The sequence below is a fragment of the Coregonus lavaretus genome, assembly GCF_964263955.1.
Source record: "Coregonus lavaretus genome assembly, chromosome: 22".
NCBI classification, from domain to species: Eukaryota; Metazoa; Chordata; class Actinopteri; order Salmoniformes; family Salmonidae; genus Coregonus; species Coregonus lavaretus.
Genome location: NC_140009.1, coordinates 33561402 through 33573653, shown reverse-complemented (window position 1 = coordinate 33573653; position 12252 = coordinate 33561402). Strand labels below are relative to the sequence as shown.

Below are 12252 nucleotides of genomic sequence, written 5' to 3'. Positions count from 1 at the left end.
ATGGCAATCTGTGCAAATCTCAGAAACTAAACTCTTGTTCACAATGAACATCACATAGCTAGCATTAGGCCCTTAAGAGTATGAAGTCTACAGTACAAAGTCTATATTCTTATCATGCATGAAAATGCAGTGTTGAGCTTGACCATGTTTATGGTTCAAGGGTGAGTAAAATTACACTACCAGAGTGAAACAATAACTAGATGAAACCACAAAGGACAAAGGTCATTATGAACAACATAAATATGATCAGTACACATAGTGGAATATATCATGTAATCTATTTTGAACATGGATTTTTTCCCCCACCATAAAATGAAAATTAAGATTCAGGAAGAGTGAGGCCAGGCAGGTAGAGTGTCTGGTGCCAGCCCGTTAATTTTTTTTCTTGGGGGGGCTCATCCAAGGAAACACTAAAGTATACAGCTATATAACTACAAAAATGTTATATATATATATATATATATATATATATATATATATATATATGTACATACATACACTACCGGTCAAAAGTTTTAGAACATCTCCTCATTCAAGGGTTTTTTCTTTATTTTTACTAATTTCAATACTGTAGAATAATGGTGAAGACATCAAAACTATGAAATAACACATATGGAATCATGTAGTAACCAGAAAAGTGTTAAACAAATCCAAATATATTTTATATTTGAGATTCTTCAAATAGCCACCCTTTGCCTTGATGACAGCTTTGCACACTCTTGGCATTCTCGCAACCAGCTTCATGAGTTAGTCACCTGGAATGCATTTCAATTAACAGGTGTGCCTTCTTTGTGGAATTTCTTTCATTCTTAATGCATTTGAGCCAATCAGTTGTGTTGTGACAAGCTAGGGGGGTATACAGAAGATAGCCCTATTTGGTAAAAGACCAAGTCCATATTATGGCAAGAACAGCTCAAATAAGCAAAGAGAAATTACAGTCCATCATTACTTTAAGACATGGTCAGTCAATACGTAAAATGTCAATAACTTTGAACGTTTCTTCAAGTGCAGTCGCAAAAACCATCAAGCGCTATGATGAAACTGGCTCTCATGAGGACCGCCACAGGAATGGAAGACCCAGAGTTACCTCTGCTTAGGATAAGTTCATTAGAGTTACCAGCCTCAGAAATTGCAGCCCAAATAAATGCTTCACAGAGTTCAAGTAACAGACACATCTTCATGGTTGAATTGCTGCAAAGAAAGCACTACTAAAGGACACCAATAAGAAGAAGTGACTTGCTTGGGCCAAGAAACATGAGCAATGGACATTAGGCTGGTGGAAATTTGTCCTTTGGTCTGGAGTCCAAATTGGAGATATTTGGTTCCAACCGCCGTGTATTTGTGGGACGCGTTGTAGGTGAACGGATGATCTCCGCATGTGTACCATAAAGCATGGAGCAGGTGTTATGGTGTGGGGGTGCTTTGCTGGTGACACTGTCTGTGATTTATTTAGAATTTAAAGGCACACTTAACCAGCATGGCTACCACAGCATTCTACAGCGATACGCCATCCCATCTGGTTTGGGCTTAGTGGGACTATCAATTGTTTTTCAACAGGACAATGACCCAACACACCTCCAGGCTGTGTAAGGGCTATTTTACCAAGAAGGAGAGTGATGGAGTGCTGCATCAGATGACCTGGCCTCCACAATTCCACGACCTCAACCAAATTGAGATGGTTTGGGATGAGTCGGACCGCAGAGTGAATGAAAAGCAGCCAACAAGTGCTCAGCGTATTTGTGGGAACTCCTTCAAGACTGTTGGAAAAGCATTCCAGGTGAAGCTGGTTGAGATAATGCCAAGAGTGTGCAAAGCTGTCATCAAGGCAAAGGGTGGCTATTTGAAGAATCTCAAATATAAAATATATTTTGATTTGTTTCACACTTTTTCGGTTACTACATGATTCCATATGTGTTATTTTATAGTTTTGATGTCTTCACTATTATTGTACAATGTAGAAAATAGTAAAAATAAAGAAAAACCTTTGACTGAGTAGATGTTCTAAAACTTTTGACCGGTAGTGTTTATATATCCTATTAAATATGAATAAAGATATATATTTTTTAACAAATAAAGAAGCAACAAAACAAGAGATGATGCAAAACAAATGTCTAAAAGATAAGAGATATGGTTTTTAAAGCTGATCTTGTAAAAAAGAAATAAAAAGAGACAAAAAAAAGAATGAAAAACAATAAAATAAATAAAAAAGTAAGACCAATTGTCACCCAGTCTGACCATGAGGATTTCCTCTTGGTCTAAGGGTAAAGACGTTGAGTTACCACGCAGAAGACCTGGGTTCACATCCCACCAGTTTGGTCCCTTTTCCACTAAGCCTCAGCCATGGAAACACAAAAGTCTGAGGCCAAGCACTGGGGTAAATCCCTGCAGTTGAAATTAGGGTTAGTAGTAAGGCCTGACTGCTAAGGGTCTCAGATGGTGTCCAGGAGAAAGTCTATGCTGTCTGGTGGCAGGGCCCAGTCGTCCTGGCAGAGCAGGGAGTGGAGATTGGCTGCCGTGGCCTCATGCCGCTTCAGTGTGCTCCAGTAGCGCAGCATGGCGAACACACGGTACACATGGCTGTGTGGATAGTTCTCCTGGATCTGCTCCAGCTTCACAGAGGGAATGTCTAGGGCCCCTGTACCAATCTCCCTCCAGGAGTGACCGATTCTTCGAGCCACACGCATCAGATCCTTCTCCACCACCATCTTAGTGCCTGCTTAGCAACAGAAGGGTCCAAAACAAAACACCAGACAGACTTGTCACCAGACAGTCAACATAATGTTTTGAGTTAAATTATACCCTATATTCCCTTGTTTCAAAAGGGTCAACTCACCATCCTTGCATGTCTGTTTAGCCGGAAGGTTCTCTTCAGACTCAACTGTTTGTCTTCTCTTTCTGATAACTTCATTTCCCCCTAGAAAAACAAAAATATATATTATTTAAACACGGCATAATCTTTCAGTACAGTCAATATGGTAATATAGAGGGGCGACACCATCCCCCAGATGAGTCTAAAGAGAGGTGTACTGTACCTGTACCCGTTTCACCTGCAGCTCTTTGATCATTCACTGGCAATTCCTTGAGGAACAGAAGGTTGGGAAATGTCTCCTGCATTTCTTTGCCCCTCAGGAGCTGCAGAAGCTTCTCTGCAGCAGTGGGTCCTTTGTGGATCACATGGTCCAGAAGGTCCTGGGCCTGTTTTGATGGGTTAGTGAGGGCTTTGACCTGCTTGTACTCATGCCGGGACAGTAGGCTGAGGGAGTCTGCATGCTGCAGCACAAAGTCAGGGTCTGCACTCAGAGTATCGATCAACTTCGGCTTCAGACGACGCAGTACCTGCTCGGTGTCACCTAGGGGTTCTTCTTCAGCCATGGTTGGCTAGCTATCCCTTATATCGCTGGACCTGAGAAAATGATGCATTACAGTAGCTATCATTAAATCTGCAAATGAAAGCTGTCATGCAAACTGGCATTCATTCTCATCAAATGTGGGCCTATAATTTGATTTAATTCATTGGAAACTTCGAGACAAAGTTAAATGCTTACAGAGATTGTGTATTTATTCCTTGTGTTATTATTTTTCTATACTTAACAAAAATATAAACGCAACATGTAAAGTGTTGGTCCCATGTTTCATGAGCTGAAATAAAAGAGGCCAGAAATGTTCCATATGCACAAAAAGAAAATTGCTCTCATATTTTGTGCACAAATGTGTTTACATCCCTGTTAGTGAACATTTCTCCATTACCAAAATAATTCATCCACCTGACAGGTGTGGCATATCAAGAAGCTGATTAAACAGCATGATCATTACACAGGTGCACCTTGTGCTGGAGACAATAAAAAGCCACTTTTTAAAATGTGCAGTTTTGTCACACAACACAATGCCACAGATGTCTCAAGTTTTGAGGGAGTGCGCAATTGTCATGCTGACTGCAGGAATGTCCACCAGAGCTGCTGCCAGAGAATTGAATGTCCCATGTTGTTTTAGAGAATTTGCAGTACGTCCAACCGGCCTTACAACCGCACACCACATGTAACCACGCCAGCCCAGGACCTCCACATCCGGCTTCGTCACCTGCAGGATCGTCTTACACCAGCCACCCAGACAGCTGATGAAACTGATGAGTATTTCTGTCTGTAATAAAGCCCTTGTGTGGGGAAACACTCATTCTGATTGGCTGGGCCTGGCTCCCCACTGGGTAGCCCTGGCTCCCAAGTGGGTGGGCCTATGCCCTCCCAGGCCCACCCATAGCTGCACCCCTGCCCAGTCATGTGAAATCCATAGATTAGAGCCTAATGAATTAATTTCAATTTACTGATTTCCTTATATGAACTGTAACTCAGTAAAATTGTTACGTTTATATTTTAATTTAGTACATTTATTCCTAGTGTTATTAGTTGTCTACTATTTATCTTTTTTTTCTCTTTGCGTTGTTGGGAATGACTGTAAGTTAGTGTTTCACTGTCTACACCTATTGTTTATGAAGCATGTGACAGTTAAAATTCGATTTGAAGTTGTCTAAAGTTGTCAACTGTGCCCTCCCTTGAAGCATGAACCCCCAACCCTCATTTGGCTGCCTGATTTGCATACTGATAATACTTTGGCCAGGTAAAAATGTATTTGATGTGACGATCTGATAATGGTAGCCTACTTTTTTGGCTTTAAATTGAGATTATAATTTTTTCATGGTTCTAGGTCGATTTTCAAGCATTTACTGATTTCTGATTTCAGCACCCAACTGATTTCTGCACCCAAAGAATAGCCTGCAATTACACACGACATTGTTCTGTGTAATTGCGGGCTATTCTTTGGGTGCTGATGCCGCGTCACGTGCTAGTCGGAACTAGGAAACTCGGAATTGTCCAACTTGCTAACTGCTTGAACGCGGCACTTGTATAACTACAACCAGTTAGCAAGTCTGACATTTCCAAGTTTTCTTGTTCTGACTAGCATTTGAACGCAGCATTAGTCGGCTACTCATCGAAAAGACTCGAAGTGCCCATCACTAAATAATGCAGTCTTGGCAGAGTGTTGTTGTTGTTGTTGATGTCTGTAAGCAGGAAGTCGCCCCACTATCTTTAACTTAAGAGCTAAACGCATTTTTAACGCACAGAACCAAAACATCATTAACTAAATGTTGTACCTAATCATGATAAAATACGATGTAACTTCTTACCAGACACGTTTGAATACACCGGAAGACCCTTGTAGCGCCACTAGTATCTTCTTCTATGATAAATGGCGGTCCGCAAACAAACGTTAAAGATGCATGCCGCCACCTACTGTGCTGGAGTGTGTGGTCAATCACAGTTTACAACATTTCTAAATCCTCCTACCTAACTCAGTACTTCTGAGAAAATAAAAAAAGAGCCCTACTAACTTGTAATAGATCCTTCCCATCCCTCAAATACCTTCCAAACCCATCCAACCTCAATGACCCTAAACTTCAAACTTTCCCTCTCTTCAACATACTTACCACAATATAACAACACATGCTCCACCGTTTCATCGACCATACACTCCAGACACAAACCATTCACATGCTTGCCTACCAGATGTAATGACGAGTTCAATGTACAATGTCCTATGCGCAATCGAGCAAACACCACCTCTTCCTTCCTAATCTGACCTTTGAATCTTGGTCCACCGACCTTTCATTGGAGGGCATATAAATGCTGGCCCTTGGGCTCAGAGTCCCATCTCTTCTGCCACACAAAATGGCTTTGATCTTACATTTGGCCTCACTTCTACCCAGTGGAACATTAATATCAATTATATCTTGTTTCAAAGCTCTTTTGGCTAACTGGTCTACAGTTTCATTCCCTTCCACACCCGAATGTGCTGGGACCCAGCAGAATCTCACTACTACACCCATTCTCTCAATTCTCCATAATAACATTAATACCTCCAATAGTAGGTCACTCCTATTATATTTACAAGATGATAAACTATTCAATACAGACAGAGAATCTGAGCATACTATAATTCTAACTGGTTGTACGCCCTCCACCCACTGGAGGGCAACTATTATCGCCAACAGTTCAACTGAGTATGCTGACAGTTCATCTGTTAGTCTTCTACATATCTGCACATCAAATTCAGGAATGTAAACTCCTGCTCCTGTGCGGCCAATATCTGGGTCCCTGGATCCATCTGTGAAAAGCGGTAAAAAAGCATAAACACTTCTACCAATGTAATTGTCAACCAGTTTCCCTATATCACTGACCTTTGACCAATCTTTCATTTTCTCTACCAAGGTTAGATCAAAAACAGGATCTGGGAGTAACCATGGAGGAACATCCCCTATCAACACAGAACGGCCAACCTCCAACTCCCTCAAACCACTCATCAGCAAACTTTCCAACTGTCCAACCAAAACCACTGCCTTGTCTACTAGTATATTCCCAACAGTCATCTAGAACAGTAGCAGTGGGATGCTCAACCTCACAGCCTTTCAACCTAACCCAATAAGTGAATGACAATTTTTTACGCCGTATATCCAAAGGCATCTCACCTGCCTCCACTAGAAAGGCACATACAGATGTTGATTTAAATGCACCAATACATATCCTTAAAGCTATATACTGGATTATGTCCAGCCTCTGAAGCCAAGGTTTCGCCGCTGTTCCATAAACTATACACCTGTAATCAATTGTTGTCCTGATCAGAGCTCTATAAATATCCATCAATGACTGTCTGTCAGCACCACATTCATAACCAGAGACCGAGCGCATAAGATTCACCACCTTCTTACACTTTGTTTCAACATTTATGACATGATCTTTCCATGTATATCGCTCAATTAACCATAGACCCAAATATTTATACTTAGAAACCCTCCTCATAGGCTGTCCATACAGAAACAACTGTATATTATCACTATCAGCAACTTTCTTCTTCAAGAAGAACATACAACAAGACTTCGCCACTGACAATTTAAAACCCCAGTCAATTGACCATCTTTCAACATCCACAATAGCTTGTTGAATAGATATGATCACGAGAGACATTCCTTCCCCCCTTCCAAATATGCTTGTTGAATAGATATGATCACGAGAGACATTCCTTCCCCCCTTCCAAATATACTATCTTCTTCTTCTTCTTCTTTGAGTCTTTACACCTACTGTACTGGAGTGTGAGGCCGGTCACCAACTGTCTATACCACTATATTCTCTTAATTAACCCTACATTTCGAACACATAAGGTTGGTGACAAATACATCAAACATATGGTTTCCATGTGTTTGATGCCATTCCATTTGCTCCATTCCAGCTATTATTATGAGCCGTCCACCCCTCAGCAGCCTCCTGTGATTTCAAACAAAATAAAACAATTCCCTACAAACCTCACTACTCCCATTACCCCCACCCAAAATACCACCCAATCCCCATTTCGACCTCTCTGACCCTGTCAAACAACCTCTCCCTTTCTGCATAATACATTTCACAAAATAATAATACATGTTCACCGTTTCCTCTACCATACAGCCATTACACATTCCAGAACCATGGTTCCTATCAATTTCAAAGAGGAATTCAATCCCATTCCCATATGCCCTAATCTCATCCTACACAACATAACTTCCTCCCTTCTGTTCCCATTTCATGACACTATATCCCATAAAGATTTCATTGTACTATAAAAATGTCTGCCCTTACTACTTTCATCCCATTGTCTCTGCCAACAATCTAACCCATTTTTCAGAATCAATATTTTAATTTCCACTCTACCAAACTGCACCTGTATAGAGTGCCACAGTATGAGTCATAATACCAATAAAACCTAGCGGTCAAACAAGGAAATGGTTCTAATCGTTTTTCCACCATTCATTTTTCCAATAGGGGATTTTAGAAACACTTGAAATAAGGCCTGTGTTTCATGTAGGCTTACCCTGGTGTGACGTTTTGATAACCGTGTAAATCTCTCTAGGACAAGGTGACTTTTATCAATATATTCGGGCTCTACATCCACAATATTATTTTTTACAGCTTTTTTTTGTTGCTATTATATCTACCATATTATTTCCATTAACTCCTGTATGAACCGGAATCCAACAGAACTGAATTTCAATACCATTTCTTTGTAAGCCCAACAACAGCATCATTATTTCTAAACATAAATCCTCACTTTCTGACTTTCCTAATCTTAAACTACACAGCCTACTATCTTCTTCGTCAGTGCTGAAGTGCATGGCTAGCTACTTAGTGCCACCTGCAGGATGGAGGGTGACTGCCGCACACACACTGGACTGTTGACAGCCGCACGTGTCAAATGAGTGCTGCATGGTTGACATTCATGAAGCCAGCTAGCTAACTCATTCTAAACGATTAGGTTACTCCTGTGTACTTTTTGTAAGTTTATGAAATTGCATCCAATTGCAAAAGAGTCGAGAGAAGTAACATTTTGAAGAGCAACTTGAACATATAAGGGATCAAATTCAGTGATGAGTTCTGTTGTTGTTTACTGATTGGCTGTGGAGGATGATGATCATTCATGGCCTAGGCTGTCACCCAGTTGGTAAACAGTCTGAGTTGTTGTTGATGAGAATTGGCTGGCAGTTCCAGCGAAGCATACACTACATGACCAAAAGTATGTGGACACCTGCTCATCGAACATTTCACTCCAAAATCATGGGCATTAATATAGAGTTGATACCCCCTTTACTGCTATAAAAGCCTCCACTCTTCTGGGAAGGCTTTCCACTAGATGTTGGAACATTGCTGCGGGGACTTGCTTCCATTCAGCTACAAGAGCATTAGTGAGGTCGGGCACTGATATTGGGCGATTAGGCTTGGCTCGCAGTTGGCGTTCCAATTCTGGTGTGTTTACGGACATATTCAATCTCTCCCTATCCCAGTCTGCTGTCCCCACATGCTTCATGATGGCCACCATTGTTCCTGTACCCAAGAAAGCAAAGGTAACTGAACTAAATGACTATCGCCTCTGTCATCATGAAGTGCTTTGAGAGACTAGTCAAGGATCATATCACCTCTACCTTACCTATCACTCTAGACCTACTTCAATTTGCTTACCGCCTCAATAGATCCACAGACGATGCATTCGCCATCACTCTGCACACTTCCCTATCCCATCTGGACAAGATGAATACCTATGTAAGAATGCTGTTCATTGACTATAGCTCAGCATTCAACACCATAGTACCCTCCAAGCTCATCATTAAGCTCGAGGCCCTGGGTCTGAACCCCGCCCTGTGCAACTGGGTCCTGGACTTCCTGACGGGCCGCCCCCAGGTGGTGAAGGTAGGAAACAACACCTTCACTTCGCTGATCCTCAACACTGGGACCCCACAAGGGTGCGTGCTCAGCCCACTGTGGCCAAGCACGCCTCCAACTCAATCATCAAGTTTGCAGATGACACAACAGTAGTAGGCTTGATTACCAACAATGACGAGACCGCCTACAGGGAGGAGGTGAGGGCTCTGGGAGTGTGGTGCCAGGAAAATAACCTCTCACTCAACATCAACAAAACAAAGGAGATGATCGTGGACTTCAGGAAACAGCAGAGGGTGCACCCCCCTATCCACATCGACGGGACCGCAGTGGAGAAGGTGGAAAGCTTCAAGTTCCTTGGCGTACACATCACTGACAAAATGAAATGGACCACCCACACAGACAATGTGGTGAAGAAAGCGCAACAGAGCCTCTTCAACCTCAGGAGGCTAAAGAAATTTGGCTTGGCACCTAAAAACCATCACAAACTTTTACAGATGCACAATTGAGAGCATACTGTCGGGCTGTATCACCGCCTGGTACGGCAGCTGCACCACCCGCAACTGCAAGGCTCCCCAGAGGGTGGTGCGGTCTGCACAACGCATCACCGGGGGCAAACTACCCTCCCTCCAGGAAACCTACAGAACCCGATGTCACAGGAAGGCCAAAAAGATCATCAAGGACATCAACCACCCGAGCCACTGCCTATTCACCCCGCTATCATCCAGAAGGCGAGGTCAGTACAGGTGCATCAAAGCTGGTACCGAGAGACTGAAAAACAGCTTCTATCTCAAGGCCATCAGACTGTTAAACAGCCATCACTAGCACATTAGAGGCTGCTGCCTATAGACATAGACTAGAAATCACTGGCCACTTTAAGAAATGGAACACTAGCCACTTTAATAATGTTTACAGTACCTTGCATTACTCATCTCATATGTATATCCTGTATTCTATACTATTCTACTGTATCTTAGTCCATGCAGCTCTGATGTCGCTCGTCCATAGATGTATATATTCTTAATTCATTCCTTACTTAGATTTGTGTGTATTGGGTATATGTTGTGAAATTGTTAGATATTACTGCACTGTCGGAGCTAGAAGCACAAGCATTTCGCTACACCCGCAATAACATCTGCTAAACACGTGTATGTGACCAATAAAATTTTATTTTATTTGATTTGGAATTCATCCCAAAGGTGTTCGATGGGGTTGAGGTCAGGGCTTTGTGCAGGCCAGTCAAGTTCTTCCACACCGATCTCAACAAACCATTTCTGTATGGACTTCGTTTTGTGCACGGGGGCATTGTCATGCTGAAACAGGAACGGGCCTTCCCCAAACTGTTGCCACAAAGTTGGAAGCACAGAATGGTCTAGAATGTCATTGTATGCTGTAGTGTTAAGATTTCCCTTCACTGGAACTAAGGGGCCTAGTCAAAACCATGAAAAACAGCCCCAGACCATTACATTATTCCTCCTTCACCAAACTTTACAGTAGGCACTATGCATTCGGACAGGTAGCGTTCTCCTGGCATCCACCAAACCCAGATTTGTCCGTCAGACTGCCAGATGGTGAAGCGTAATTCATCATTCCAGAGAACGCGTTTCCACTGCCCCAGAGTCCAATAGCGGCGAGCTTTACACCACTCCAGCTGACGCTTGGCATTGCGCGTGGTGATTTTAGGCTTGTTCTTCTTCTTGGCTGCTCAGCCATGGAACCATTTCATGAAGCTGCCGACTAACAGTTATTGTGCTGACGTTGCTTCCAGAGGCAGTTTGGAACTCGGTTGAGAGTGTTGCAACTGAGGACAGACTATATTTTACGCACTACGTGCTTCAGCACTCTGCAGACCGGTGCTCTGAGCTTGTGTGGTCTACCACTTCGCGGCTGAGCCGTTGTTGCTCCTAGAGGTTTCCACTTCACAATAACAGCACTTACAGTTGACCGGGGCAGCTCTAGCAGGGCAGAAATGTGATGAAATGACTTGTTGGAAAGGTGGCATCCTATGACGGTGCCATGTTGAAAGTCACTGAGCTCTTCAGTACGGGCCATTCTACTGCCAATGTTTGTCTATGGAGATTGCATGGCTGTATGCTCAATTGTATACACCTGTCAGCAACCGGTGTGGCTGAAATAGCCGAATCCACTCATTTGAAGGCGTGTCCACATACTTTTGGCTCAGATGCATCCAATTTCCTTTGATCATCCTTGAGACGTCGCTACAACTTGATTAGTGTTCACCTGTGGCCAATTCAATTGTTTGAAAATTATTTAGAAATAAACACATATAAGGTCCCACAGCTGACAGTGCATGTTAGAACAGAAACTATACCATGAAGTCCAAGGAACTGTCCATAAAGCTCCGCGATAGGCATATATCTGGGTATATATCTGGGAAGGGTAGAAAACAATTTCTAGAGAGATTAAAGTTTCCAAGAGCACATCATTGGGAAATGAAAAAAATATGGAACTACCCAGACTCTGCCTAGAGCTGTCCGTCTGACCAGACCTTAGTTAGGGAGTTGATCAAGAACCCACTGACCACTCTGACAGAACTACAGAGTTCCTTGGCTGAGATGGGAGAACCTGCCAGAAGGACAACAGTCTCTACAGCACTTCACTAATCTGGGCTTTATGGGAGAGTGGCCAGACGAAAGCCACTCCTGAGAAAAAGGCACATGACAGCACACCTGGAGTTTGCAAAAAGGCATGTAAATGACAGAGCATAAAGCAAAATATTATGTGGCCTGATGAGACAAAAGTGGAACTCTTTGGCCTGAATGCAAAGAGCTATTGGCAGACTAAATAGCCTTGGTTTCTCTAATGACTGCCTCGCCTGGTTCACCAACTACTTCTCAGATAGAGTTCAATGTGTCAAATCGGAGGGCCTGTTGTCTGGACCTCTGGCCGTCTCTATGGGGGTGCCACAGGGTTCAATTCTCGGGCCGACTCTATTCTCTGTGTATATCAATGATGTCGCTCTTGCTGCTGGTGAAGCTCGGATCAACCTCTATGCGGA

At 42.8% G+C, this 12252-nt stretch overlaps 1 protein-coding gene across 2 annotated transcripts; it reads right to left on the bottom strand.

Moving 5' to 3' along the window:
- Positions 1-2001: 2001 nt before the first annotated feature.
- Positions 2002-5236, bottom strand: LOC311150190 (uncharacterized protein). 2 transcript variants are annotated; one of them, XM_084187531.1, is made up of 4 exons: positions 5180-5236; positions 3033-3403; positions 2834-2914; positions 2002-2716 (listed from the first exon to the last, which is right to left on the bottom strand). In XM_084187531.1, exons 2-4 carry the CDS (start codon positions 3370-3372, stop codon positions 2430-2432), a joined length of 708 nt encoding a protein of 235 aa, XP_084043657.1. In that variant the 5' UTR covers positions 3373-3403; positions 5180-5236; the 3' UTR covers positions 2002-2429. The 2 variants fall into 2 exon arrangements, with proteins under 2 accessions (XP_084043657.1, XP_084043658.1); XM_084187532.1 differs by having other exon boundaries at positions 2174-2713.
- Positions 5237-12252: the final 7016 nt, after the last annotated feature.

Excerpts from the sequence above, each read along its gene's own strand:
- LOC311150190 (XM_084187531.1), bottom strand. The coding sequence starts at position 3,372 with ATGGCTGAAGAAGAACCCCTAGGTGACACCGAGCAGGTACTGCGTCGT. Across the intron at positions 2,915-3,032 it reads TGCAGGTGAAACGGGTACAG|GGGGAAATGAAGTTATCAGA; the intron begins GTACAGTACACC and ends TTGTTTTTCTAG. Across the intron at positions 2,717-2,833 it reads TAAACAGACATGCAAGGATG|CAGGCACTAAGATGGTGGTG; the intron begins GTGAGTTGACCC and ends TCTGTTGCTAAG.